General features: G+C 44.0%; 1 protein-coding gene across 2 annotated transcripts in view; it reads left to right on the top strand.

The window, feature by feature from the left end:
- Positions 1-754: 754 nt before the first annotated feature.
- Positions 755-24774, top strand: part of MYOCD (myocardin) — a 224187-nt gene continuing 200167 nt past the window's right edge. The window contains exons 1-2 of one of the 2 annotated variants that reach the window (XM_082213806.1): positions 755-1592; positions 12843-12914. In XM_082213806.1, the coding sequence (XP_082069932.1) occupies positions 1590-1592; positions 12843-12914 (75 nt within the window). In that variant the 5' untranslated portion in view covers positions 755-1589. Of the gene's footprint in view, positions 2908-12842; positions 12915-24774 lie in introns of both variants that reach the window. The other variant, XM_082213807.1, reaches the window with a different exon arrangement.

Raw genomic sequence — 24774 nt, 5'->3', positions numbered from 1 at the left:
GACACGTCCCGCCTGCCAGACATCTGGAAATTAGCCCTCCCCACAAAAACCGACACCAGAACCAGAGGCACACAGAACGCCGTCACCAATCAACCACACCAGACCCAAACCCAGACCCTCTCCACAGACATATTACAAACTCCATCCAGTAGCCAAACTATAGTGGCACCTCCGGATGCTGCACCCCCCTGCAATCCCTACACAGATCTGGCTGGCACAAGGCACAAAATCACATCTCGCCCCTATACACGAAGCCAAGCCAGAGCACAACTAAATGCAGCACAGCCATCTTCTCAGAAAAACTCTTCACAAGCTCAAGAGGTCAAGACACGAAAGCTTTAGCAACTAATCTACACTTAATGACCCACCCAGTGGTATTCAGAATATCACTCATGAAATCACTCAAGATATCCCTCAAGTAATTAAGGAACAAAAGAAGAAAAGGCACACTAATCTAGGAACTTCCTCTCTGCCCAGAACGTTGGAGGCTATACACCACACCCCTCAACAGTATTTATAGAAACTCAAACACCAGACTCTGCTCTGTTCCAGTAACAAGAAGCCGAAAGCACCAGCCTGAAGATGACGAGTGAGACCTCGTCGAAACGTCGCCCAGACACCCCGACTCTTACACGGGAAGACACCCGAAGACACCAAAACCTGCATATATATATATATGTATATGTGTATATATATATATATATATATATATATATATATATATATATGTATGTATATATGTATTTTTTTCTGGTCATTTCTTCTTCCTTTCTTCTTTCATATTTAGTTTGTATCCTATTCCTCCTTCTTTAACTTTCACTTTTTAATTCCTTTCCCCTGTCCCCTTTACATTAATTTTACTCCACTTCAGCAGCTTCCTTCTCAGTTCTAGTTTACTGTTGTTTAAATATTCACATCAACCTATTTCCTTCAAATGCCAGCCCTTTCTCCTCAGGGAAGTCCCACCCTAGAACACCTTCTAAGCTCCACTTCTGTTCATCCATCCCTATATGGGCCACACACACACACGCGCGCGCGCGCACACACACACACACACACACACACACACTCCAGTTCTACAGATGAGGCTTCTTGGCCTGATAGGAGACTACTTGTGACAGGAGGAGGTTTGGGGTGTGTGTGAGAGAGAAAGAGCACCTGGGTGTGTGAAGCAGAGGAGTCAGAAGATACTGCAACACCAGGAAGGAAGCAAAAAAGAAAGGCCTGGCTCCACCTAACTGTAGACTAATGACAGTGCTACCTAGGGATTAATAAATCATAGCACAGTATTTTCCTCACGGGGCCATGTTGTGTTATGGGCCTAAACAAAGAATCTCTCTCTCTCACACAAACACCCACTCACATGCTTCCAGCCTTTGAATGGGAGCAGAAGTGCCTGGGCCTCTTTGATTCATCACAGATTACATATTGAATCCACCCCCTACATTTCCCCGAGGCTCTTCTGAAAACTCTCATCTATTGATCCTGAAGTATCTCACTAGGCCCAGGGCTTTTTTTGAGCCGGAGCTCAGTTCCGACGCCTCTCAGGTGGGCGCCATTGCCGTTATAAGAGAACGAGGGAGGCGTTCATGGTGAGTTCCGGCACCTCTTTTTCTAGAAATATAGCACTAACGAGACCTTTCAGGAATATTTCAGCTAAAAGACAGCTTTGCAAACTCTAAGGATCCTTAGTTGTTCGCTGGGGCAGCTGGATTCTCTGACGAAATCAGTTGTGACTTTTTTTGACAGCTATGCAGCTGAGACACTGACAGTCACAGGAGCCCTGAGGGAGGAAAAAGTTGGCAACTCAAGTAGACAGGAGGGAGCCAAACAAGGTTTCCTTTCTGTGTCTCTAGCTGACCATGCCCCCGTTTCCCCATAGCCTACTTTCCCTGAGGCTTTTCACTCCTAACAACCTTCCACTAACAACTGTCTCTTTCGCCTCAGCCACCATGTCCTTTTGTGACATCACAGGCCGTTCTCAGCCGATGGCAACAGCTAGGGGAAACATCAGCATAACTTCCCCAGACTTGACAATTGTGGGGCACCTTAACATCAAGTTAATCATTTATTACTTACTTCTCACCCAGGCAACACTTCATGAGTACTGATACCAGGCAAGGGAGCATAACATAATGTTCAGGTGTTTGATCTTCCATTATCTGTCTTTGATAGCATGCACACTACAGCTAGATGCATTTAGAAAGCCATTCTGTTCAGAAATATAAACAGACTTGCTTAAGTGCAGCAGTTCTCTTCATGGCTTTCACAACTGTTCTTGAAAAAAACTAACCAATGTCAGACATCCTTCAAGGGGAAAAAAACCCAAGACAAGGAGAGGGATGACTACCACCCAACAGCACCCCCCAGGCACCACCACTGGCTTCAGCCTGCCAACTTCCGTTGGTTTAATCTATTCATGAATACCCACCAGTTTCCTTTCACATATCACATTGATGTACATACACATATTTGCCTCAACCATTCACCCTCCAAACCTCTCATTCTCACACACAAACATACACCAGCCAGCTTCCATGAAGAATGCCAGTGGACACATTCACTCACCATTCATTCACATTTGTGCCTGGCTTCAACCCACAAATATCCACCAACTTCTGAAGGCGAATTTCAACCAGCTTGCATCCGCAAATATCCATCTGCTTCAGACTTGCAGCATCTACCAGCTTCTGAAAATGAGCTCCAGTAGCTTTCATCCAAGAACATCTGCCAGCTTCTGCTAAGTCCATCACTAGACATCAGCTAACTTCTGACCTTGGATATCATCCACCTTGAAGCGCGATCCCGCTCAGCAAATGAACTTGCCTGACTGTCACACATAGCACCCTGCAGCTAGATGATCGCCCCTACCTACTAATTCACCTCCTCCAGGAGGAAGAAGACAAGGTAATGCTGACTGTTATAGCTGAGGTTGCCATGCGCTTTGTTGACATCACAGGTAGTCCATAGCCAATGGCAGCAGCTGGGGAGGCGTCATCATAAACACAGGCCTCACAGTTGTGGCTGCAATGATTTCTTTGTGTGTTTTATTATTTAAATGGTTTGTAGGCCACCGTTCATCTGTACTGATGGGGGCCTAACTGGCGAAATGAGAGGGAAAGGAGAAAAAGAACAAGAGATGGGGAGCTGCTTCCCAGCTTGCTATCCATCTCTTTTACAAATTTTTAATGCAAATAAGTTATTGCAGAACTTCTCTGGAAATTTCACAAATTTGACTAAATGTGTTTGTATACAGCCTCCTCTTTTTAAAAAGTCAGCATATCATTCAGATAACTGTATAGCTGCCATGGCTTTTAGTCTGCTTTTAGCTGGATTGCCATGGGCTGGGATGGTTGTGTGAAAGCTGCCCACTTGACTTTCCCAGACCATTGCAAACCATTTGAAAATCTGTGGTTACAATGGCATATTACAATGTGATATTGGCACATCTTATAACAGGTGACTCTTGAAACCAGCTCAGTTCATGGCAGTGCAACTGAATCAGTACAGGCTGATAATAATAATAAAAAAACAACCCAGGCAGGATTTACAGGCTCAGCCATTTGGCTCCTGAGCATGTGACTTTTGCAAACTCAAAAGAAACTTCAATATCTACAGGGGTGGGCTCCATTTCAACAATTGTTGGAAGATTTATTCCTTTTGCATACATTTTAGAGTTGTTTGTTGCAGCTTGAAGAGTTTTCTTTTTTGCCAGGCTCAGCCTATTACCTGCACCCCTTTTACGCTTGGAAATGTTCCTCATGCTGAGAAGGTAATGGGTGGAGCTGTGGTTAAATGCAAGGAGTCAACCTCTTCTCCAACAGCTGGTTTCTTTACATGACAAGCTGGCATGCTGTTCAATGAGTGCTTATCTGTCTCTCATTGGCGGAGTCTTTTGCCAGGCTATCCAATTGCAACCCTTCTTTTCTTCCTTCTTTCTCAGAAGTGGTGCTGCTCCTTGTGCTGTGCAAAGAGGAGATATGTGCATACTGTACATAAATCCTGGAGGTAACAAAGACAGATCAATGAGCTTAGGAAACCTTATACATGTATACAGGCAGCACTTTGCTCTGTTTCAGCCACTTCTATGCCTTAACATATAGGGTGCTCTTTTTCTTAGAAAACTTTGGGACCAACCTAGCAAGAACTGTTTATTAAAAAGGCACATAAAACGGTTGTCTGGTTAATTGCAGGCAGATAGATCAAAGAAAGCTCTACGAATTTCAAGATTCTGGAACTGGTTCTGCAGTTGGCACTTTCTTTAGTAGGAGTTAGTAATGTGCATTATTCCAAAATGAACATTATTCTCAACTGGCTGAAGTGCTGAGGGAACAAAAAGGGCAGGAAGGGAACGGAACACAGTAAGTTAGCCCAGTAGACACTGACTCTGCAAGGGCTTGATGCTAGCTTTCTTCACACAACATTAAAAGAGTTCAGGCAATTTTCAGCTAGTCATTTTGTCTGGGAACAGTCAGAATCTTGCTGGTGCAACACTGTAAGTTTATTCTGCCTTGGTACAAACTTACATGTGGTAACTTAAACACATTTTTTATTCTTCTCAAAGTTTAATTTTAAAACACAGCTGCTCTTGAACCTATGAAGAACACCAAAGTATTAATTCTTATTATACTGTGCCAGGTTCTTATTGGTTGCTTGCCTAGTTTTCCAAGTCTTGAGATAAGTTGACTCTTTGCCTGTTCTTAACTATTAACTGTCCTCCAAGCATCCATCTGACCTGCTTTTGGCCTACACATCAGAGCATTTTACTGTTTCTTTATAGCAAACTGAATTTCTCAGATCCACTTAGGGTTACTGGTGTTCAAGGATGCAACAAAAGCTAGCAGAACTGGGAAAAATGCATTTGTACATGTTTTCCAAAATTATAGATGCCCCCTCTGAGCAAATGAAAGCTGTTTACTAACTTTATTATGGAAATATTCTGTTTTTCAGTACCCTATTTCAGCTTTGCATAACTTGGCTCATTGCTGAGAGAGTAGGTACATTTGAAATGTGCCTCTCTGGACCTTCTTTAATTAACAGCTGTCAGAGAAGGGGTCCCTTTTCATTTGTCTCACTCTTGCTTTGAACAATGTGACTCTAGAGTTGCCCCCCCCCCAATGTAATTCTAGACATTCAGCAGGTTCTGCATTTTGTCACTAGCAAAGAGAGCAGGGGAGGCTCCCACAGTATCTTCCACAAATTTGGGCAGGAATTCCAGACGGATGTTTGCTCCAATTTTTAAGTAGTACTCCAAAATCTGAGCTACATTTCCAAATATTTCTGTTCCTTCAATATTCCCTTTGTGCTCTAAACTTATGTGTATCATGCAGTTGCATTTACAGCTGTCTTGATTTACACATTTTAATTAAGTTTTCTGCCTGGAACTCTTTCACAGTACTACCTTTGAGGGCTTTGCTTGCTGATAAAATGTTTTCTAAGTGCTAGATGAGCAGGAACAGTTCCTGGTCCCTAATTGTGAGCACACCTTTAGATGAACGAAATGAAATCAAACTTTTCTAGTTTGTTGGACCGTATCTACCAAAATCATACCAAATTATTTGCTCAGTAATTTACGGTAAAGTGATATGGCCAGTATATGACCATCCAAATTTCCCCAGCTAAATGACTTAGGTCACTGTCTACAAGTGGGCATGGTTAAAATGACACTCTTGCATCAAACTAAATTAAGTTTGAAGCCATGCAGCTAAATCTCACAATCACCAGGGTACTAAGGGCACTTTCAGACTATTCAGACATTTTGCAATACGGATACTGATGGGGAAATGTGCTGCAAAGTGTGAATTTATTAATTACATTTTTATACTGCCATTCATCTGAGGATCACAGGGCAGTTTGCAATATAAAAACACAAAAATACATACCATAGTAACAAACAGAAACAATACTCACCCCACAGTTTAAGAAGCCATAGATTGATTAATTAGCCATGAAGGCCTGGGAGAAGATGAATGTTTTTGCCTAGTGCCTAAAGATATATAACGAAGGCACCAGGTGAGCCTCCATGGGGAGAGCATTCTACAAGTGGGGAGCCACTGCAGAACAGGCCTATCTTCAGAGGCAACCCTATGTATAACACGTTGTAGTAATCTAACCTAGAGGTTACCAGAACATAAATGACTGGTGTTAGGCTATCCCTGCCCAGTTGGGGATGCAGCTGAACCACCAACCAAAGCTGATGGAAAGCACTCTGCGACACTGAAGCCACCTGAGCCTTAAGCGACAGCAGTGGAACCAGAAGTACCCTCCAGCTATGTACCTTCTCCTTCAGAGGGAGTGTGAATTCTTTCGTTGAGATTCCTGCATTGCAGGGGGTTGGACTATGATTCTATAAGAGCAGGAAACTTTATATCCACCTAGTCAGGGAACCAACCACTAACAATGTCTCAGTCTTATCTGTATTGAGCTTCAGTATATTGGCTCTTATCCAGGCCATTACTGAGACAAGACAATGGGTCCAGCACATCCACTGTCACATCCGCAGATGTAGAGAAGTAGAGCTGTGTGTCACCAGCATATTGCTGACAACGTAATCCAATACTCTGGATGACCCCACTCAGCAGTTTCATGTACATGTTAAACAGTATGGGAGATAAAATTGAACCCTGAGGATTTCCATATTGAAGGCTCCTTGGGGCTGAACAGCAGTCCCCAAGCACCACCCTTTGGAAACGACCATCCAAATAGGATGCTACATACCCCTAACTCAGATAGTCACCCCAAAAGGATACCATCATTGATGGTATTGAAAGCCACTGAGAGGTTGAGAATGAATAGGGACACATTTCCCTCTCCTGATATATGTCATAGGGTGACCAAAGCAGTTTCTGTGCCAACGGGCCTAAACCCTGATTGAAATGGATATAGAAAATCAGTTTTTCCCAAGAGCCCCTGGATCTGGTCAGTGGCGTAGCGTGGGTTCTCAGCACCAGGGGCAAGGCAAGTAATTTGCGCCCCCTAACCCGTGGATTTTAGCACTCGAGTCTCTTCCGCGCCCCCCCGATGTTGCGCCAGGTGCGGCAGGCCCCCCCTGCACCCCCACGCTACGCCAGTGCTCCCACCACAAGTCTTCAGGACAGCCATCCGAAGGCTGGCGCGGGGAGAAGGTCTCTCCGCTCCACCGCCAGGCTTCGGAGCAGCCTTCCGCTTAATTCCCAGCAAGCAATTAGCAGGCTCGCTCCACCTCCTCCTCCTCCCGGCTTTGCTGCTGCTGCTGCGCGGCTCTTTTCCTCCACCAACGGCGCGCTGCGCCTTGGAGAGGTTCCCGCTTCCTCCAGGGGGCCGGCCAAACGCGCCCCCCTAAATGTTGCGCCCGGTGCGGCCGGCACCCCTGGCACCCCCCACGCTATGCCACTGGATCTGGTCCACGACCACCTGCTCAAGAACTGTGCCCAAGAAGGGGAGATTGGCAACTATCTGGTAATTAATTAGATTTTCCAAATCCAAGGAGGGTTTATTGAGCAGTGGTTTTATTACTGCCTCCTTCAAGCAGGCAGGGGTCACCCCCTCTCATAAGGAGACATTGTGACCGCCTTTCTAGCCCAGCCCACTGTCCCCTCCCTACTAGTTTTTATCAGCCAAGAGGGACAAGGGTCCAGAGTGCAAGTGGTCACCCTGACCGATCTAAGCACCTTGTCCACATTCTTGTACTTAACTGACATTCATCCAACTCAATATGATTAGACAGCACTCTTGTCACTTCTTGAGGTTCATCTGCTGTAACAGTGGAGTCAAGGTCATGGTGGATACAAGCAATCTTAACCTCAAAATGCTTTGCAAACAAGTCACAGTGAGTTACCGTCAGTTCTGTCACCTTCTCTGGGCCAGACTGTAAAAAACCCTGCACTACCTGGAAAAGCTCTGCCAGATGGCTCAATGAGGATGCAATGTTTGCCTTCTTTGCTGCCTTCACTGCCATTAGGTAGGCTTGATGCTGAGCCCTCATGAGTGTTTGGTTGCATTCAACTGGAGTTTTCCTCCACTCGCATCCAAGTCATGTCCCAGCTTGTTTCCTTGCCCTAAGCTCTGGAGTATACCAAGGAGCCAAATGGGCTTCACAAAGCAGGAGAGGGCACTCAGGATGATGGTGTCAACAGCCCTACCATTTGGATGTTCCAGAGGTTGACCAGGGCTTCGACAGGAGCACCGGTCATAGCAGCTGGAAAATCCCATAGAGCCATCTGGAAACCCATTGGGTCCACCAGCCACCAGGGGCTGACCAGCCTAAGAGATTTCCATGCACGCATGTGCCTTGCTGTAGAGCAGTGGTGAAATTTTTACTCCATGATGATTCCATTGACACCATTCAGTACGTCCTGGTAGTTCCTCAGGAATCCACAGGGTGGAACTGAGTTTTAGGAGGCAAATACTGTGTTCCCTACATTAGGGTGGGTGACCTTGTAGGTTTCAGTGCCCATTGGCTCTTACCCTTTGCTTTGCTTCACTCCACTCACCTCACAGAGTGTTTGTTGTGGGGGAGGAAGGGAAAGGAGAATGTTAGCCGCTTTGAGACTTCTTCGGGTATTGATAAAGCGGGATATCAAATCCAAACTCCTCCTCCTCCTCCTCTTCTTCTTCTTTGGCCTCATAGCTCACTACTAGTTTAACAGAGTCAATTTCTATTTCCAAGTTATTCAGCTATCCCTTAGGTGTGCGCAGTGCTAGGTTTAGGGTGGAGCGGGCGGTGAGAATATCCATTTGAGGTTGTCAAATTTTGGGTTCACCCAGGGTGCCATATCATGAAAGACTGCCAAAGTCTGCCCCTGGGTGTGCAACATCTTGCCTGCTCCTCTCCCCCCTTTTTTATTGAGCAGCACCCAGTCTACAATATGTCTATGTATCACACCTCACTCTGCCATCTCTTCTGGTGTGCTGCCTTAGCTGTTTTAGTACACATGTGGCATGATCCTAGGCATTTTTATCCAGAAGGAAGACCAATTTAGTTCAGTGGGGCTGACACACAAGTAAGTGTGCTTAGCTTTGCAGCCTTAGCGACAGGGTTAGTCCTGTGGCTCATGAACATCCTGCATGCAGGGAGGATCATCTGCCAACATCAAGCAGAGAGTTAAAGTATTCTGGAAAGGCCCAGAGCACTTTTGCTGTGGCTTTTGCTGTTATCTGAGCCCTGGGAAAGGAGACTCCTCCTCTTTCTCTTCCTTAACTCTTCCAGAGGCAAGCAAGCTGCTGTTTGGTGATTTGTCCGGAGTGCTGCTATAGGCTTTCTGCACAAGCACGGCAGAAAAGGCTTCCCCAGCCCTCTTTTGTGCTTAGGAACAGACTTTTCCCCTGTGCATGAAGGACTGTGGAGGAGATGCTAATTCAGACTCCGTAGTCTTGTTGCATGTAGCATGTGTGCTGTTCCCTGTGTGCAATAAACAGACTGAACCTTCCTATTCACTTGGTGACATAGCCAAGGGAGGGAAAAGCAGATCTGCTAGCCCCACTGTCATCTCCTGCCACAGGTAAGGAGTGTGTGTGAAGAAGACATCCTGGCATTCATTTTGCCTTCTTTCTGATTTGGATTGGAAGAAGTTAAGTTGTTCTCGGAAAAAGCAGCTCCCAGGGTTTGTCTTATTTCATCTGCACCAGCTCCTTTCACTCTGTTTCAAACCACTTCTTCCTGTGCTTCTATTTAAAAGCAAGCACCACTGTTCTTTACTAAATGTGGGTATACTCCTTGGAGAAACCAAGAAGTCACAGCTCCAAAAGATCTGCCGAAAAACTGTTGTTCAGCTGAAAATCCTCCCAGGTAATTTATGCTTCCTTGTAGTTTGCTTTACTGTGCCACTCATTGTTTTCTCTCCCACGTTGTAATGCAACCGTAGACTCACATCACGCTTGGATCCTGTAGTTCTTCTGTATCAATGAGAGCAGGAAATTTATATGAGGTGTATTGTTGCTTCCCCCCTCCTGCAAAAGTCCCATGAGTTGATCTTTCAGGTACTACATTGAACACATCTGAACAAATACATTATATACTCACTTATAGAACATGCATTAGCTGTATATGGGGACATACTAGCATTCAGTATGTACACATCTTGAATATAACAGACACATGCAAAGTAAGATCTATATGGTGCTCACTTCGGCAGCACATATACAAAGTAAGATCTATATGGCCTACTCATGCACACTCATGTAGTGCATGGAATGCACACCTACTATCGTACATAATAGTATGTGCACATAACAGAAGAAAACATGCATGGGTATGCATAGTTTATGTTGCGCAGGCACACACACACAATTTGGGCTTGACCACATATATACGGGAAATAATTAAATGCCAGAAATGGCAGGAGAAAGCTGGGGAGTCCTTGCTGGCAAAAAGACCCTCCCTGGAGTATGAAGAGGATGTCAGTGAGGGCGGAAGAAGCACCAAAGAGACGAAAGGCGTAGCAGGGCCTCCAACCTCCTGCCATTCACAAAGTTTCCATTCTAGCTGTGGATATTATTGGAAAAAGTATTTGGGGTATGGATTGAAGAGAGCTGCAGAGAGGGGATTTAAAGGGCATCAATTTCAGTTACATGTGCGGGGCCCAGGAATATAACCCCTGCATAAGTGGGGGGAAGCCTACACACACACACACACACACACACACACACACACACACACACACACAGTGTAGATACATACAGTACATAAATAACTACTAAAATATAGGATATGCTGACACTTTCTGAGGGCATTGAACACAAAATATGGAAGTATTTTTGTGAACCTGATATTAAAATATACACCTCAAACTTTCCAGTGATGCCTTGGGATGTTTTTAATCAGTGAATTTTTGATTTTTTTCACATTTATAAATGGCATTAAAGTTTACTATATAGTTTGGGAAGTGGTTTGTCTGTCTGCTTTTTTGTTTGTTCTCTATTTGGGCATCTCTTGCGCTATCATTGTCAAACTTGGCACAAGGGTTTCTGAGGTGCAAGCGGTGCTCTTCGTCAATATATGTAGAAGTCTCACCTTAGGCACTATGCATGATCAACATTGCTGAACGGCTAGCATACCTCTTTGATTTATCATGTTCTAAATTCAAGAAATGGATTTCATCTTCCATTGCTTTACTTTTGCCATCATGGCTATCAGCATATGCCCTAGCAAACCCCTTTTGTGACTCACAGAAGGAATAAACTGCTCCTTATACAACTCCCAAATCCACAGGGCTTGAGGGAATCATGTTGTTTTGTTATCATCTCAATTCATGTTTTGCCAAGGGCTTGTCAGAATAACCTTTTGCTATCCCTGGCTAAGAAGAAGCATATACAGAGATGAGGATGCTGTTAGCAGCTTGGGGAAGGAGGGTGGGCTAGTGGTGCAGGGTTAAGACTTTTGAAAGCACCGCTTCAGCATTAACTAAATATTTATATTTCGCAAACAGTTCAGTTGTGCACATAAGGAAATGTCAGGATGTGGAGTGGTGCCCCTGAGATCAGGGTCCAGCATTCAATGTGTCTGTTAGCTTCATAGTCTGCTCCTGCTTTCTTTCAGGGGGGCTTTTATGGTGTTGACAAGTGTTCATACTCTTCCCTACTTAAAGGAAAACTTACCTTTAAATCACTAAGCTCTCTGCTTTCCTTTCCTACAGCTATGGGGAAGGGCCATGTCCCAAAGGGGAAAGCACGCAGAAAACATCTGTTGTAGTAGTAGTAGTAGATAAAGGTAAAGGGACCCCTGACCATTAGGTCCAGTCGTGGCCAACTCTGGGGTTGCGGCGCTCATCTCGCTTTATTGGCCGAGGGAGCCGGTGTACAGCTTGCGGGTCATGTGGCCGGCATGACTAAGCCGCTTCTGGCGAACCAGAGCAGCACACGGAAACACCGTTTACCTTCCCACTGGAGCGGTACCTATTTATCTACTTGCACTTTGACGTGCTTTCGAACTGCTAGGTTGGCAGGAGCAGGGAGCTCACCCCGTCGCAGGGATTCAAACCGCCGACCTTCTGATCGGCAAGCCCTAGGCTCTGTGGTTTAACCTACAGCGCCACCCACAGTAGTAGTAGAGATGACTGTAATTAAGCAGCATATAAATTGTCAAAATAAATTTTAAAAGATCCCAGGTTAAACCATTGGCATCTCCATGTGGGGCTGGGAGAGACCCCTGTTTAAAACTGGTAGAGCTGCTATCAGTGAGTATAGACAATACTAAGTTATATGGACCAGCGGTCTGATTCAGCATAAGGCCATCTCTACGCTTCTGTATAAGCATATGTAAGGATAACTTGGGACCCTGACAATCTGGAATGAGCTGCATCCTCATGTCTTCTCATGAATGGAGTGTTCATGGAAATTTTTCAAGCCTGTTATTTTTCATCCTTAGCATGCTTCAACCTGCTTGAATTATCCTTTTGTTTGCTTTTAGTTCTCGTTATGTATTTTTGAATGGTGTCCCACAGTTTGAAGTGACCTCTGGATTAATTAAGGTGGTCATAATTACCAGGGGCCTCTTTTTTAAAATATTTATTTACCAGGCTCTTTATTAATTTCAACCAGTTTCATAGCTGATCAATTGTCATGGCACTAAGGAACCATGGAAATACTAAATGGACCAATGCTATAAAGCAGCTTCCCATGTTCTTATTTAATTGAATATTACTGTGGGCTGAGTCGACAGCTGTAGTGCTTCACCTACCTTTCAACCTATTCATTTTTTGCTGGCTAAATTGAAACAAGTCTGTATCTTATCTAAACCTTGATATATGTGCCTTTTTGATGTACGGAAGCATGTGAATTTACAACTGAATAAACAATAACTGCTACTCATTGTTAGAAAGAAAGTCCATCTTCAATTCTGTATCTCTCATTCCTTCTTACAACAGGGAACTAACTGCCCATTAAGGTATTTGGGTGAAGCTCTCCTTCACGTCCTGCCATCATCTGGGATTACATTGGTGAGTATACTGAAGAGGGTGATCTATTTTTTGCGGGAGTTGCGTTTGGTCCCTTCTCTTTTTAATGTTTGATAGCTTGTAAAGATGGCCTTGTATTTGGCTTTTGGCAGGCCTTTCATGGTGCTTAATTTCTCCGTCCTGGATTAGTTCATGCTGGCTGGCTCCTGTTACAGTGACCATTCTACATTATGATTATTATTGTTTATTGATGTTTTATTGTTGTGATTATTATTATAGCTCTGCTTTGTTTTCAGTTGCTTGTGAGCTGCTTTGGAGGTTTTCAGCCTGAAAAGTGACACAGAAATATTGGTATAAAAAATAAAATAAAATAACACCCCAAAATCAAATCAGCCTTGCAAAATAAATGTAATTTTTAAACTTGAATCCCACCCACTATTAATCGGCTAAAGTTTTAGTTGATTAAATCAATTAAAGTCTTCTGACATAAATTTAAAATATTTTAGCCACTGTAGCTGTGTGAACGAAAGGGTGGTTAGCATACCTGAAGGTTTACTAATCTTCAATAAGAGATTGTTGGAATCCGCCTTAAACTGTAATTTTCTTTTTTCCCCTCTTGTGAGAGATCATTTGTTTCCAGCTGATCTTGAAACATAGTTGGTGGATAGTATTTATATCATCTCAGGCCTGGCTGCATGCAAAGATCTATCAAAATCAGATGTTTTCCTCCCCAGGGTTAAATCAAATTTCCATCAGTCTAATTCCTAGACAGACACTGAGAACAGCTGGCATTTGCCAGTCTATATGAGTGCAGCTACTGGCCTGGCCCAAGTGTTATTGTATACTGTATAAACCTGTGTTGGTAGGTTTCTGAAGCTTACAGTTTTTGTGAGGTATCTATTGGTCGGAAAGTTCTTGCCCTCCAGGGTTTATGGGGCATGTCTTATCCAAAGGGATATTTGACAGAATCCTAAGAGACTAAATATCTTAGTTATGGCTTTGTTCTCCAGTTAACAATGAGTAGCTAAAAATATCTGACTTCATTTTACTTTCTGAAGGGGAGATGCTAAACTTAGTTTTTGATTTGCCAGATCCATGAATACACAGCCAAATAATTTCACATTTTTGCCAACAACATTTCATAAAACATGTAATGAGGATAAAACATACTGTTCTGGATGTCGGGATCTTGCTGTGCTATGATGCCAGAGCATTCCCTCATCACATACAAAGCAGCCTACTGCCACTAGGCCTCACTGTACATAGACAGAGAGACAAGCAAATAGACACACACACACCATTTATGCAGCTCCCCATGTTAGAGCTGTCAGATGATCCCATTTGGACATTGCCTCATGTATCAAACTAGATGGATTTGTCCAACAATTCCTCCCTATAAACCCATAAACTATGGCTGATCAGAAGCATCAATGCAATCTTCTGCATGAATCTCATGCAGTCTACTTTTTCTCTCTTCTAATATCAGATGACTGATTCATTGGTTTACTCCCCTCATTTGTAACTACACGTTCCTGATCCCAATCCAGCTTCTATCCAGCCATCTTTTTAAGCCATACAGTTTACTCTGTTAAATAGTCTTATCAGAAATCTCCTAGAGGTCAGAAGATAAAAGGTTCTTGTATGCCTTGGAAAAGCAATTTGTGCCATTTAAGTGCAATATATGCATTTTATTAACTGGGAACTATATGTCAAGCAGTTCACAAGCAAGTGCTCTCCAGACTGGCAAACAGGTCAATATTGTGGCTTCCAGTGTTAGAAGCGGTACCAGATGGCATGGTGAGGCATGGATGTTAACCTGACCTCCCAGGTGTTGGAATCAGAAGAGTTGACAGGGTTTAGGGAACAGAAAGACACTGCAGCAGAGGACAGTTCAGACTCCAAGGCAGAAGCAAGGGCTGGAGAGGGGCAGAGTCAGGAGCAAAGAGGCAGACAGTTGAAGAAGCCAGGGAGTCTTCCCCTTCTGCTGTGAACAGCTTCTCCCTGCTCTCGGTCTTGTAAAACTTGCTGAGAAAAGAAATGGGCAGAGCAGAGGGTGGTTGTGTGCAAAGGCATAGCTAGCTGCTCTGGCACCTGGAGCGGTGGGGGCGGGGTGGCGATCCACCTAGGGGACTCCATGGCGAGCTGCCCACAGAGTCCGCCTGGTGGGCACAAGCCCCACACTGCCATTTCAGGCAGTGCGGGGCCCTGAGCCACTGTGTAACTCCCAGGAGAGACACATGGCTTGGGCACGCTGCAGGCCCCTCTCCGCGGTAAGTGCCACCCCTGTGGTGTGCCATTTTGTCACCCCCTCAGGGATGACACCCAGGGCGGACCGCACCCCCTGCAGCCCCTTCCTACGCCCCTGGTTGTGTGCAGACACAGCCTGCGACTTTGTGGGAAATTTCCTGGAGAGGAGGAGCCCTCATGGGCACTCGCCCACTGCTTCATTGGGGCAAGACCTCCTTGAAAGAATTACTGAGACCACTAGGCCGGAGCTGTGTATTGTTTCTTTGAATAAAGAGTTAACTGCACTGGCCTCAGGTGTTGCTAGCCTATGACTGACTCCGGCCCTGACATAGATAACTTTTAAAATAGTAACAAATCGGTTAAAAAAGCATTACATACAGCGCATGTTTAGGAGTACATTTATGAAACTATCAGATATTCTGTAGTTGCATCCTGCACTGCAGAGCCTGCCTTGAACCAGGGGTGGACCAAATGATTTCTAAGGTCTCTTCCAAGCCCATGGTTTTTAGGTTTTCTACATTTACTCCCCATAAAATGAAATTCATCAATCTCATAATTGTGCACATTTAGCCGAGGTAACTTGGAAATGACAAACATTCCTTTTCTTTATTGCAATTATTATACCTTTGCAAGACTTTCTGAAATAATGGGAGGCAGGGAAGGAGAAAACTTCTCTGTTCATCCTTGTGCCACTCCATCTACATCTAGGACTGCTTGCTGCCTGCTGCCCAGGAAGACTCCCCTGTGTGAGTGCCTGAGGGCCCTGCTCCTGCCACTTACCATCTGGCCTGGGGCGGGGCCTGAAGCCTCACAAGGACTGCTTGCTGCCTGCTGCCCAGGAGGACTCCCCTGTGTGAGTGCCTGAGGGCCCTGCTCCTGCCACTTACCATCTGGCCTGGGGCGGGGCCTGAAGCCTCACAAGGACTGCTTGCTGCCTGCTGCCCAGGAGGACTCCCCTGTGTGAGTGCCTGAGGGCCCTGCTCTTGCCACTTACCATCTGGCCTGGGGCCAGAGTTTTCCCTGAAGCAAAGCTACAGGGAACCAGGCAGAGGGCCTTCTCGATAGTGGCGCCCGCCCCGTGGAACGCCCTTCCATCAGATGTCAAAGCGATAAACAACTACCTGACATTCAGAAGACATCTTAAGGCAGTCCTTAAGGCCGGGAAGTTTTTAATGTGTGATATTTTAGTGTATTTTTGATTTCTATGGAAGCCGCCCAGAGTGGCTGGGGAGGCCCAGCCAGATGGGCGGGGTATAAATAATAAATTATTATTATTATTATTATTATTATTATTATTATTATTATTAGCTCTGTCTAAAAAGGCAGGAAACAAATGGTTAAAGTTCACTTTGTTCCCTTCCCAAGTTTTCTGCTTTAACCAAGTTATCTCTCACCATCCCCACCTCGGCTCTATGCAGACATTCCAAAATAAATATCAAATCAAAGGGCAGCCTTGAATTAGCTAAAAAAGGGATCATAACAAGCAGTAATTGAAGAACAGGAAAGCCAGTTAAATATTTTTATTCATAGAATGGAATCTTGTCATCCATGTTAATAACTTGAGGCAAGAATTTCAGGCTGAACATCTTATTTGTGATGATAACCTATAAGTGGATGTAACCCATTGACTGACAGGAAAACAGCCTCTGCCACAAACAAGGCAGTGATGCCTATTGGCCCTGGGGCTCAGGAGGACCCCTTGGGTTAAGTCAGCAGGGTACTCAGCTCTTTAGAGTAAGCTGGAGTTTAGAAAAGATCATGGCAGGGAATTCTAAAAGCCTAAAATTACAAAGCTTATAATATATATAGATAACTTCAGTGCTTAGTTAAGTAAGTGAGCTGAGCTTAAAATGTCTTCCAGGTTCTTCCTAAAGGGTGGGTGCAGACAAGAGTTCTCCAGAGACATAAAGGCACTACAATAAAGTCATAATTGCCCCTGGTACACACTTCCCTTCCCTGATCAAAAAAGTGTTGGAGGTTTTTGAAGCCTGAAAAACCTGCCAGGCCTGTTTTGCTAGAGACCACATCAGGACAGAAAATAAAAAACCTGAGTACTGTAGGCATCAGTGGCACTAACATGTGGCTTTCATGTCTCTGAGTTGGAAATGCTGCCATCTGTATCCAGCAGTAAGGAGGAGGAAGAGGAGCAGGGCCAGAGCTACTAAGCAAGCCCATGGTTTTTGAACATTCAGCATTGGGCGCTTGTGCTGCATTAGCTGACATGGGGCTTATTGAACTTCCCTGTGCCTGGTGAGGGTCTGTCCATAGTATATCTCTTGCTGATTTATGTGGCAGCCCAGGCCAAAAATATACTATCCTTGTTGCTGCCTTATTTAAAGCTATACACACAGGCTTATCTTGGGCAGCAAAGTGTTCCTGTTTCCTGCAAGGGATTAACCCTGCTCAGTTTGCTCCAGAGATAGAGAGGATGCAGTGATCCACTTACAGGGTGCATCATGCGGAAGATTATTTAGGAAGAGCTCAATGGAGGGAGGGGACCAAGTTCAGTGTACTGTTTCGGGCTTATCCGCACTTATCTTTCCTCAACTCTTTCCAGGCACAGTCCACAATTTAAAGCTGTGTGACCACGTGTCCCCAACCCAGACCTTTCCCAGTGAAAACCTGCTCTTTAAAGCTCAATTGGAGTAAATGTCAACCCATGGAAAACCCAAATAGATTGCTCTGATTGAGCTTTAAAGAGTAGTTTTTAGATGGGAATAAAGGTAAAGGTAAAGGGGCCCCTGATACTCAAGGCAAAAAAAAGCCCATGCTTGGACATGGAACGTTAATGCACAGACCTCTGCTTGGAAAGAGCAGTGTAAAAGGTAAGTGTGGATAAGCCCTATGAGACCTCAGTCTTCAACAAGGAAAAGAATTTGTTGGGAATCTACCAGTTGATGGGCATGCAGCCTTGAATAAGGGGATGCAGAGGATTTAACCGCCACAAATCAGCATAGCATAATGCAGTACAGATTATGTGGGCAGATCTATAAGGAGTGCTTGGTATGGAAGACCATTTCCAGCTCCACAGTTCTATGATTCTTCCTATGACATTCCATAGCTAAATCCAGAATGCATGTTTATAAATCAAGCAAGAGATGGGCCTTTGCAGTATAGCAACATGCCAGGAGCTCTGGAATGAAGATATGCGGCTGTGCCATTATGTTTATTGTTAAGCATGTCCAGAATATCATTTAAATTAGGATATCCCCCCTGTTTGCCTGATGCATCTGTTTTTTGTATTTATTTCCGGTAATAGTTGTCTTGCAAGGCCTAACCTAGCTTGCAAGTTTGTACAGCCCCATTGCCTTACAAGTTTGTCATTGAGAAATTCAGCTTTCTGATGTCTCCAAGCTTGCTAAGAATAAACTTAATAAATTAGTGAGCACGCTTCAAGTGCACCACCATGGGCTGCTCTGGCATTTTAATCTGACGGTGAAGCTATCCAGAGTGTTCTCTTAGCGTGTGGCCAAAGCCTGAAGTATTTGCACACGGCCGTTGTCAGTACATTGAGTGACCCCTTGTGTGCCGCTCTGTCAGGCCGAGTGAATTTATAAGAATCTTCCACTGGGGAAGGTAGCAAAGCTGTTCCTTCTAACACACTAGATGGAGTTATCTCACTTAGATCACCTTCCCCTTGTCTCGCCAATCTAGCTGATGAGAGATTATTAAACAATGCAGCTGTATTTTATGCTCTCCAGGGCTGTATATCCTATTCAATGACACACATTCTTTGCAGGTCAATTGTAAAACATGTTGGAGGAAGTTGGCACAAAAGCAATCTCTTACAAATCCAAGCAAATTGTTCTGCTTTTACGTGGCCATGTTTTATATAGAATGGCCTGTAACCTGTTAATGAAGCTCTGCCTAGGCAGTGTCATTGCAACCCAGGAGCTTTCTCATCACTGGTGAAAGGAAAGGGAGCGTTAATCCCTTACAGGAAAGAGGTTCGAAGCTGAGAGGAAGTGAAATGAAACATCTGCTGCCAACAGAGTTGGTCCCTTAGCAATAATATCTTACTTCAGCAACCCTATGGCAGAATGTCAGCACCTCTGAGTGCAGGAAAAGCCAGCTTCCACTAAATAAATTGAAGATAATTCTCCAGCAGTGGCCCAGTCTATTTCTGCCCACTGTATGCAGGCAAATGGGAAGACAACACTGAACAAGGAGTCCACCTGGAGCATTCCCCAAGACTATGCTTCTTCCCCTCATTTTCATCATAGGCAGGGACAAAAGGTTTAAACAAAGTAGACTGGACAAAGACTGGAGTGCAATCTCACTCCAGAGCCAACCAAATGTTATAAGCCACAAAATTGTGTCTACCGTGTGGCAGTGAAGGCACTAAGGAAGACACACTTCACTGTATCCATCATGTCTTTGAGAGGTCAGCTGGCGGAATGACAAGTTATCCTGTAAATGTAAAACAGTTATGATGAGACATGAAGCAGCCACCTCGCTGAATCTGAGGAGCTGATCAGTGCCTGAATAGAAAACCACCTGGCCATTAGTAAGTTCCATGATGGAAGAACCACATGATATAAATGCTTTAAAATAAACAAGTAAATCATGTAAAATGAGTGCATTATTATCAGTGTTTTCAAATCCCCATGGATTTTTAAAGACATGATGGTATACCTCTTAACTTTGCTGGTACAAACAAGAGTACAAACAGTATTTGTGCAGGTGACTCCAGCATGACTAGACTACAGTTCTGCTAACTTTCTCAGGCAATTACAGTTCGCTTTCTTCATCAGATCATAGGAATCAGTTCATTCCCCGTTTTTGCCTGCTCCATGAAGTTCTCGATATAGGCTAGCTTACTTTATGGCTAGCTTACTGTAATTCATGCCTAGGTGCATGTGCTGCAGCTCTTAGCATCACCATAGTTTTTCCTCTAGGAATGTCTTCCTTTGCGCCTGCTGCTATGAAGCAGTACAGAACTGATAAGGAAGAAGGGAGGAACATGGTTGTTTCTGGCTTTCCTGCCTTTGAAAGCTATGTGGAATTCCAGCATGTTTCTAAGGTGCTTCCATACTAGTTCCAGTGACAGATCACCCATTTTTTTCTGATGGATAATATTTCTACCAGGAACCTCCCAAAGCCCACATCACCATCAGAGTCTTCTCATCTTTCTTTTCTTCCTCTTTCCTCTTCCATGTTGCAGAGGCCTTGCACTGTTTTTAAGGAACCATAAAGCCTTTTTGTTTCTTTTATCCCCCAAAGTGATTAATGCATCCAGTTCTCCCCCAGCCAGGGATGAAGAAAATACTATTATCCCTCCATTACTCACATATTGTGTTGCAACATCTCTTTTGGTAACGTTAGATCACAAGCAATGATATTATTAAAAAATGAGAATTTTACTCCGCACACGATGAAATCCAATCTGTATTTATTGCCTTTAACCGCCAGCCTCTAGAGTCATCCAGAATAAATGTTTTGAGTTCCCTGCAGGGAAACTCTGGCTTTTGCACTCCAGACATTGTTAATTAGACTGTACCAGCCCCCCAGGCCCATGTGCATACAGCAGGGATGTGTGAGTGACATTAATGTGACATCATGTGAAGATAACGTATGCCCATGTCTTACACCTCATTATGTCATGCCATGATGGACTACCCAGAATGCCCTGAATTGGCAAGAAGATATTTGTCTGTGTGCATGTGGGAGCACAATCTTTCTGCCTTAAAGAGTTTTTGGCAAACACCTGAGCAACCTCAGCACTGTCTGCATTGCTTGTAAATAGAAAATGCCTGCCAATAGGGAAGAAGCCAAGCATCTCATCTCTTCAGTGCCTTAGAAAGAGACTACAAGAGTCAGAGGTGCATGCATAGTTTTGCTAAAGAGAATTTGCGACCTTAGATCCAGAAGCCACTGCTCTTATTCATAAGTGCAGTAATGTATAAAACCCTGGAGCCTGCTCTATCAGATTCTGTGCATCTTCTGCCACCTCCTCATTATATCTTAATTTCACTGTACTTGATACTGTAAGCTATGGGCATGCTTTTTAAAGCAGCCAGCATGGGTCATGTCCAATAGGGTTTCTGAAGGCTAGGTCCCTATCAAAGGCAGCAGCTGGCCAGTTGCTTTCCTTAGTGATAACGAGCAGCTATACACAGCTCTCAGGACAGTGCTGTCTGCTAGCAAACTTGTGAACTGTTCAGAACATTTGGTTGGCAGGAACCTCAGGAGTTTCACTTATTTCAATTTACTAGCTAGTTGCATGGTCAGAACTACATACAGTTGTTCCCCAGTGCTCACTCTGGGATGCTGTAACTGTCATGTATACATCCCTCCCCCAGCCATCATGGCAGAGAACCACCACTACTTTCTAAACATCACTGTTTCAAATGTTAAGGCCTTTCTCTTTGAAGATCCCATATTGCAGCTGGGTTGCCAGCTTGCTTTTACTTGCAGTGGCTGTTGCAGCACTGATTCACAAACACTTGGTGTTTTCCCTCCATCGCTTTATCTCCGTGCCAGCAGAAGCTTCACCTGGAAAATGTCTGCAAACTGTTGAAGCCTTTGTGGTAGAACAGTAAAAAAAAGTTGGCAGCCTTAATAGTAGAGTTTCTCTTTCTTTTGACAAAAAGGGGCAAGGAAACCAAAAGGTCTGCTTCGTCCTCTGCCCACAGTCTGCTTTTATCATTTGTCCCATACTGTGGAATGTGCCAAGAGGCACTTGGAAGCAAAACCAACTAATGCCCCTTTGCCTTCATTACCTAAGAATTGCATATTTTATGGAACTTTGAATTAGATCAAGGGCATGTCTTCACTGTTGGCCCACACTCCTAATTCATCATGATTACTTTTTTTTTGGGGGGGGGGCAACGGGGACGACCTCTCCTGTATGTTTGGTGTAATTCTTGCATTGTCAAACTGAAAGGGAGGGAGGGGGATCCCTGCACAGACATGTCCTAAGTGCTCAGGTCCATAATTTAAGCATTGACAAAGCACATTTCAAGAATTTGAAGCACTTTACATATACTATCTCAGTAATCTTTACAACAAGGCTGTAAGGGAAAGTCACTACAATTATATCCCCTTATTTCAGATTAAAGACTGAGTTATCATGGGTTGCCCATGCAACTACTGGTAATGAACTAATAGCTGAGCAGACATATGAATTATGGAGCCTCCTGGCTCACGGCTCACATGCTTAACTGCTTTGTTAAACTATCCCCATTATGGCAAAAGTAAATGTTAATAACGATCCATTTTACACTGGATTTGTTAAACCATAGTTTAGAGGGTCATTTGAATGCTGCCAGCATGATCTAGCAAAATGATAATTTCACTATCAGCCTATAACTTGTGCAATGTTCACATACCAGGGAACCAGGCAGAGGGCCTTCTCGGTAGTGGTGCTTGCCCTATGGAATGCCCTCCCATCAGATGTCAAGGAAATAAAGAACTATCTGACTTTTAGAAGACATCTGAAGGCAGCCCTCTTTAGGGAAGGTTTTAATGCTTGCTGTTTTATTGTGGTTTTAATATTCTGTTGGGAGCCGCCCAGAGTGCCTTGGGAAACCCAGCGAGATGGGTGTGGTATAAATATATTATTATTATTATTATTATTATTATTATTATTATTATTATACCTCAAGGGGTGTGCTAGCCTGAGTTGTACTATTGGATTTGCCTCTGAGCCATTATTTTTGAAGGGGTAATATACAATTCTGCATCACCTTTTATTTTATTTCTTTTTACTGAAAGAGAACAATTGTTCAAATGCAAAATTAAGATCTGAGACATTACTCAAGGAGCTCTAAAAATGAACAACCAAAATAGCTTGAGAGTGAAGTGGAATGGAAAAATCAGCAGGAAGAAGGGCAAATCAGGGTGCAAAATTGGTAGGAAGAAAAGGAGTTAACTGTGAACATGAGGTCAGAATGGTGCCATCTTGGATTTCTGCCAGCACACAGTTTTTGTAGTAATTTGCAGCTGTCAACCTCTGTCTTTTCAAAACGGCATTATTTGAACTGTGATAATGCAGGCAGTAGCCAACAGTTCCATGATGTCTGTTTTTTGCTGATATTGCAGACCAGCTGCATGTTAAAGCAACTTCCACGTAGCAGTGACCCACAATAAACCTGTACTGTAGGCAAGTCCTGACTTTGAAATCCAAAATTTGCAGGGTAGATAGCAGCAGTAGACAAGGAGTCTGAGACCTTCTGTCACATAGGGCCACCCATGCAATGAACTTCCTGTTTTCTGTTGGGCCTAGATTCAGCCAAACAGAATGTACACCAGATATGTTACAGCATGATTTACGGCCAGGAATTTAATAATTGCCTTTGGGTCTACCTGTCCTTGCCTGGAGCAACTGAGGGCTTTGGTTTGTACAGTTGCATCATTCTGCTGTTGCAAGCAGGCTTGAGAAGAAACAGCCATGGAAAAATCCCATAACATTCCACAGTTGGCCCAACCAGGCGCTATCAAAGCATTGCCCCCCACTGCCTTCAGCTTTGAATCTTAATCCAATAGCTTTGCAGGAATTTTCTAGCATAGGCTGGGGAAGTGTGGGGTGTGGGGGGGTATGTGTCTCTGTGCAGCAAGGCTTTGGTGAGCAAAGTCTTGTCCGTGGGATCTGTGGGTAAGGCAGTTATCTCTAACAGAGGAGTCTGTTTGGTACAGTCTGCCTCAGTCTCTGGGGGCTCCAGTACCTAGGATTTGTGGTTCCAAGTGTGTGTTATCAGGGTCAATCCAGGCATTCCTATTACCTGTGACCATCAGTGTTCCTTTAGGATAGTGCTTCAGCTTATCTAAGGCTCTGCTTGTTACCGCTCTATTCACCCATTTGCAATTGCTCTTTCAGTCACGTAGGGAAAATTACGTCTTCCTGTGGCCCTGGCATGTCACACACCATTGCTGAGCTGGAAAAGGTGCATCATAAACAAGTCATGTGTCCCTTGGCACAGGCAGGCAACAGGCAGGGATGGGGTTAGGTTTTGTTGCTTGTGAGTTAAGAACTTTTTCAGCGGGGTGGATCAGTTTATTTGTTTTGATTCATACATTGGGCCTGGCCAGTCATTGCACCTGAAGGTGAAAAGCAGTTTAGTTCTAGTTGTTTTTCACCATCCTGTCTAGCATGTGCTATGCATGCTAGTTTTGACCAGGATGAGTATTAATTGATCAACATTTTATCTTATAGGTCTTGCATGGGACATGTGTGAGGAAATTTGGCCACAGAGCCAGGTATACCTAAGTGGCAGCCCTAGCTTCCTTCACTGACATGCTAACTTGCCATATGCAGGAGTCTGGCATAAGGATCTATATAATAAATAAATAAATATACGTGACAAGGTCTGGTAATGCCTACTCTGATCTGATAACTGATTTGTCCATATATTGTATTGTATTGTATTGTATTGTATTAATAAATCATTTCAGGACTAGATCTGAGAAGCATGTCATCTCAACCAGACTGATTATTGAATATAGAGAACACAGGAAACGGCCATAAATAGGAAAGGCCCAGCTGATTTGAAGCATATGATGCTCTACTAGTGGGGCTTGGGTGGTTTCCTAGTCATTAAATAATTTTTTTTATTAAATATTTATTGGTTTTCAACCAGAATACAATTATGTACATTGTTATACAAATAGACTGCTGGCTCGGTGCCAGCTCTGGAAACTATTTGTATTATTGCAT

This window comes from Podarcis vaucheri (genome assembly GCF_965113315.1).
Source record: "Podarcis vaucheri genome assembly, chromosome: 2".
Taxonomy (NCBI): domain Eukaryota; kingdom Metazoa; phylum Chordata; class Lepidosauria; order Squamata; family Lacertidae; genus Podarcis; species Podarcis vaucheri.
Note: the sequence above shows the minus strand (reverse complement) of the source record. Positions and strands in the feature narration are given on the sequence as shown.